At 65.0% G+C, this 3,804-nt stretch overlaps 1 protein-coding gene across 1 annotated transcript; it reads left to right on the top strand.

The window, feature by feature from the left end:
• Nucleotides 1–493: 493 nt before the first annotated feature.
• On the top strand, nt 494–3,285 carry LOC103213471 (kiSS-1 receptor-like). The gene is given in 8 exon segments (XM_007959240.2): nt 494–654; nt 656–705; nt 1,257–1,381; nt 1,961–2,096; nt 2,331–2,563; nt 2,835–2,877; nt 2,880–3,125; nt 3,128–3,285. Coding segments are annotated over 8 exon segments (1,026 nt in total). The 5' UTR covers nt 494–619.
• Nucleotides 3,286–3,804: the final 519 nt, after the last annotated feature.

Genomic DNA, 3,804 nt, shown 5'->3' with positions numbered 1-3,804 from the left:
AACTCTCAACTGGCACTCAGGGTCTCAGCCTGGGCCCACCCACCTGGAGCCCCAGCCCCTCTCAGAAGGCCCCAGTCGTGGCCCTCAGCATCGGCCGGCTGCTCCCCCTGCCGGCCAGTCTCTTCCTCCTGTTAACCTCTCTCTTTCCAGGTTCCACAACCTTCCCCTCCCCCTCTCCGTCCATGGCACCCCCTACACAGTCCATCCCTTCCTGATGGTGTAGGTGAATGGAGGGCGCGCAGGCAGGGAATGCTGGAGGCGGGGCGCAGGGGGTGGGGCGTGGGGTATAAATGCGCAGCGGCCGCCTGGTGAGAGAGCAGCCGAGCCCGGCGGAGCTGCCCTGCAGACCTGCGGCCTGCAGCCAAGGCCGTTCCAGGGCTCGGCGGGCGCAACCCCAGCGGGCGGCCAGGAGGCGCGGTGTCGGCAGCGGGTGGGGTGCCGACGGGCGGCAGTGAGGAGGAAGCGGTGAACCATGAGCGCCGCCACCACCGCAGGGCCCAATGTGTCCTGGTGGGCGACCGCCAACGAGTCCGGAGGCGGCGCCAACGCTTCAGACGGCCCGGCCCCCGCGCAGCAGCCCGTGGACGCCTGGCTGGTCCCGCTCTTCTTTGCTGCGCTGATGGTGCTCGGCCTGGCGGGGAACTCACTCGTCATCTGTCGTCTGCCGCGACAAGCAGATGCGGACCGTGACTAACTTCTACATCGGTGAGCGAGCCTTCGCTGTAGGCTAGAGAGCTCACACTCCAGGGGGCCTGGGTCCCACGCGGGCCCATGCAGTCACAACGAGGTGGGGGAACGGGACACGCGGAGAGACGGACCGCCGCCGAGGAAGATGTCCGATGGCACTGGGGCTCTTAGGACACCTTGTCTGCTGAACAAAGGGAGTGGGGGGAAGGGGCTGACTGGGCCCCCAGTTGGCGACCTCTGCCATGCCTCGCACCTCGGTACAGGGGAGGTGCCCTACGCTGCAGGACACGGGCGGCTCGGTCAGCGCTTGCTGGCCTACCGGGGTAGCACTATTGTCCTCGTGTTGCAAATAAGAAAACTGAGGTTCAGAGGGCCAGGGACAAGGAGAGCTGGGACCATTACTCCCTGAACGACTATGCAACGCAAAAGGGGGACACTGGAGGGTACCTCAATTTCTCTGCCTGAGAGTGCCCTGCCGTGCCGCCCTGTGGGTCAGTCGGACCCGGGTGGGTGGTCAGGGCGTGGGCAGGCTTTTCTGGTCCAGCGCCCCTCACGCTCCCCGCCTGCAGCCAACCTGGCGGCCACGGACGTGACCTTCTTGCTGTGCTGCGCACCCTTCACGGCCCTGCTCTATCCGCTGCCCGCCTGGGTGCTGGGCGACTTCATGTGCAAGTTCCTGAACTACATCCAGCAGGTGAGCGGGGGGAGGGTGACGGAGGGAACCCGGACCCCTCTAGACCCGGCGGTGTGGGCGTGGCCCGGACCCTGCTAGGGGAGTGGGCGGCACCGAGGGTGTAGCCTGAGTGGCACAGGCCTGGAGGGGGTGGAGCTTGGAGAGAGTCTGAGTGGGGGCGTGGGCATGGCAGAGGTGGAGACTCGACACCGAAGAGTGGAAGACGCGGACCCGGGGAATGTGGGACCCGGGCAGTGGGAGAGAGGCTGGAGTTACAGGCGAGGGGAAGGCAGAGGACAGGGAGCGCCAAGGCTCCCGCTCCAGCGGTCCCGGGGCGTCTTCGCTACTCCGGGTCTCAGGGTCTCAGTCCAAGCCCCAGCCGCTCCCTCATGCTCCCCAACCCCCTTGTACTCCCCTCGCGTTTTTTCTTTTCCGCTTATCCTGCTTGCTCAACCTGTGATCCCTGGGGACCCTTCCCACAACACGCCCCGTGTGTGTGAGTTGTCGGACTGGCAGGACCCCGCGGGGCGGGCGGGCGCGGACAGGGTGGGGCCTCGGGCCGGGCAGGGCGCCACACGCTCGGCTTCCCGCCCCGCGCAGGTCTCGGTGCAGGCCACGTGCGCCACGCTGACCGCCGTGAGCGTGGACCGCTGGTACGTGACGGTGTTCCCGCTGCGCGCCCTGCGCCACCGCACGCCTCGCCTGGCCCTGGTAGTCAGTCTCAGCATTTGGGTGGGTGAGTGCAACGCTGGGGCACATGGGGATGGGGGTGAAAGGTCGGGCGCCCGGAGCCACCCAGTGCCACTCCCGGGGCCCAGACTGCGCATCTGGGAAAGGCGCGTAATAGCCTTTCCGCGGAGGGACGCCGAGGGCGCGCACCCGGGGACCCCGGCACCCAACAGGTGCCCAATGTCGTCACCCTGGGAACCACGTAAGGGGATGGACGAAACTGAGCCCTGGCTCCCCGCAGGATCCGCGGCTGTGTCGGCGCCGGTGCTCACCCTGCATCGCCTCTCGCCGGGGCCGCGCACCTACTGCAGTGAGGACTTCCCCAGCCGCGCCCTGGAGCGCGCCTTCGCTCTCTACAACCTCCTGGCGCTCTACCTGCTGCCGCTGCTCGCCACCTGCGCCTGCTACGGCGCCATGCTGCGCCACCTGGGCCGGGCCGCCGTGAGCCCGGCCCCCGCCGACCGAGCCCTGCAGGTGCGTGATGCCGGAGGCGGCGAGACAGGGCTGGGGGAGGCACGATGTGGGGGAGTCTGAGGGTGGAAACTCAGCTGGGCAGCTTTGAGGGGCATGGCACAGTGGGGGGCCCTGGGGAAGGCGCAGCTGGAAGGACTTAAGGAAGCCGGGACCATCCGGGAGGTCTAGGTGGGGCGGTCTAGGGAGAGGGAAGCCCGGGCCACCTGGGAGCCTGAGGAGAGTCGCACGGTTCACTCTCCAGCGGGTTTCTGCAACCATCCACCACCCCCAGGGGCAACTGCCGGCGGAGCGCGCTGGCGTGGTGCGGGCCAAGGTGTCCGTCTGGTGGCTGCAGTGGTGCTGCTGTTTGCTGCCTGCTGGGGCCCCATCCAGCTGTTCCTGGTGCTGCAGGCGCTGGGCCCAGCGGTTGCCTGGCACCCGCGCAGCGACGCTGCCTACGTGCTCAAGATCTGGGCGCATTGCATGTCCTACAGCAACTCCGCGCTGAACCCGCTGCTCTATGCGTTCCTGGGCTCCCACTGCCAGGCCTTCCGTAGAGTCTGCCCCTGTGCTCCCCGGCGCTCCCGCGCCCATGCAGGGGACCTTCCGATCCCGCCGCCCCCCACGCGGAGCTGCGCAGTGTGGCCATCCACCCAGACCCCGCCAGGACGCCAAAGCCGTGCAGCAGGGGGCCGGGGGCCCACAGGCTGTGTGTCCTGGGGCAAGACGCTGGCCCTCTCTGAGCCGACTCTGCAGGGATCAAGATGAGCCCTCTAGCAGCTGTTGGCCTTCTGTTGTTAATATTTTTATTATTACTGTATGAGATAAACACAGTGGAGGTGTTTGGTTCTCGTCTCATGTTGGGGACAAATTTGCCATGATTTTTGCTGCTATTGGTATTGTAGTTATTGTTGTATTTCCTCATATGGAAGATGATTTATGCTGGCACTTTCCAGATCTTTCCAGAAAATGTCCATAGACGTTTTTACTATTGCCTTGTGGTTGACTGTGATATTATAAGATTCACCTTGTTCTCAGATACATGAATATGGGGAAACAATGTGCATCTTAGAATTGGAGCAAGTGTCTAAGGAGCTCTGGTGGGACAGTGGTTAAAGCATTGGTTGGTGGTTCAAACCCACCAGCCTTCTCCATGGGAGAAATATGAGGCAGTCAGCTTCGGTAAAGATTGACAGCCTTGGAAACCCTCTGGGGCAGTTCCACTCTGTCCTCTAGGGGCGCTGTGGGTTAGAATCCACTTT

The sequence above is a fragment of the Orycteropus afer genome, unplaced genomic scaffold (assembly GCF_000298275.1).
Source record: "Orycteropus afer afer isolate SDZICR_OR568_19922 unplaced genomic scaffold, OryAfe1.0 scaffold02950, whole genome shotgun sequence".
NCBI classification, from domain to species: Eukaryota; Metazoa; Chordata; class Mammalia; order Tubulidentata; family Orycteropodidae; genus Orycteropus; species Orycteropus afer.
Note: the sequence above shows the minus strand (reverse complement) of the source record. Positions and strands in the feature narration are given on the sequence as shown.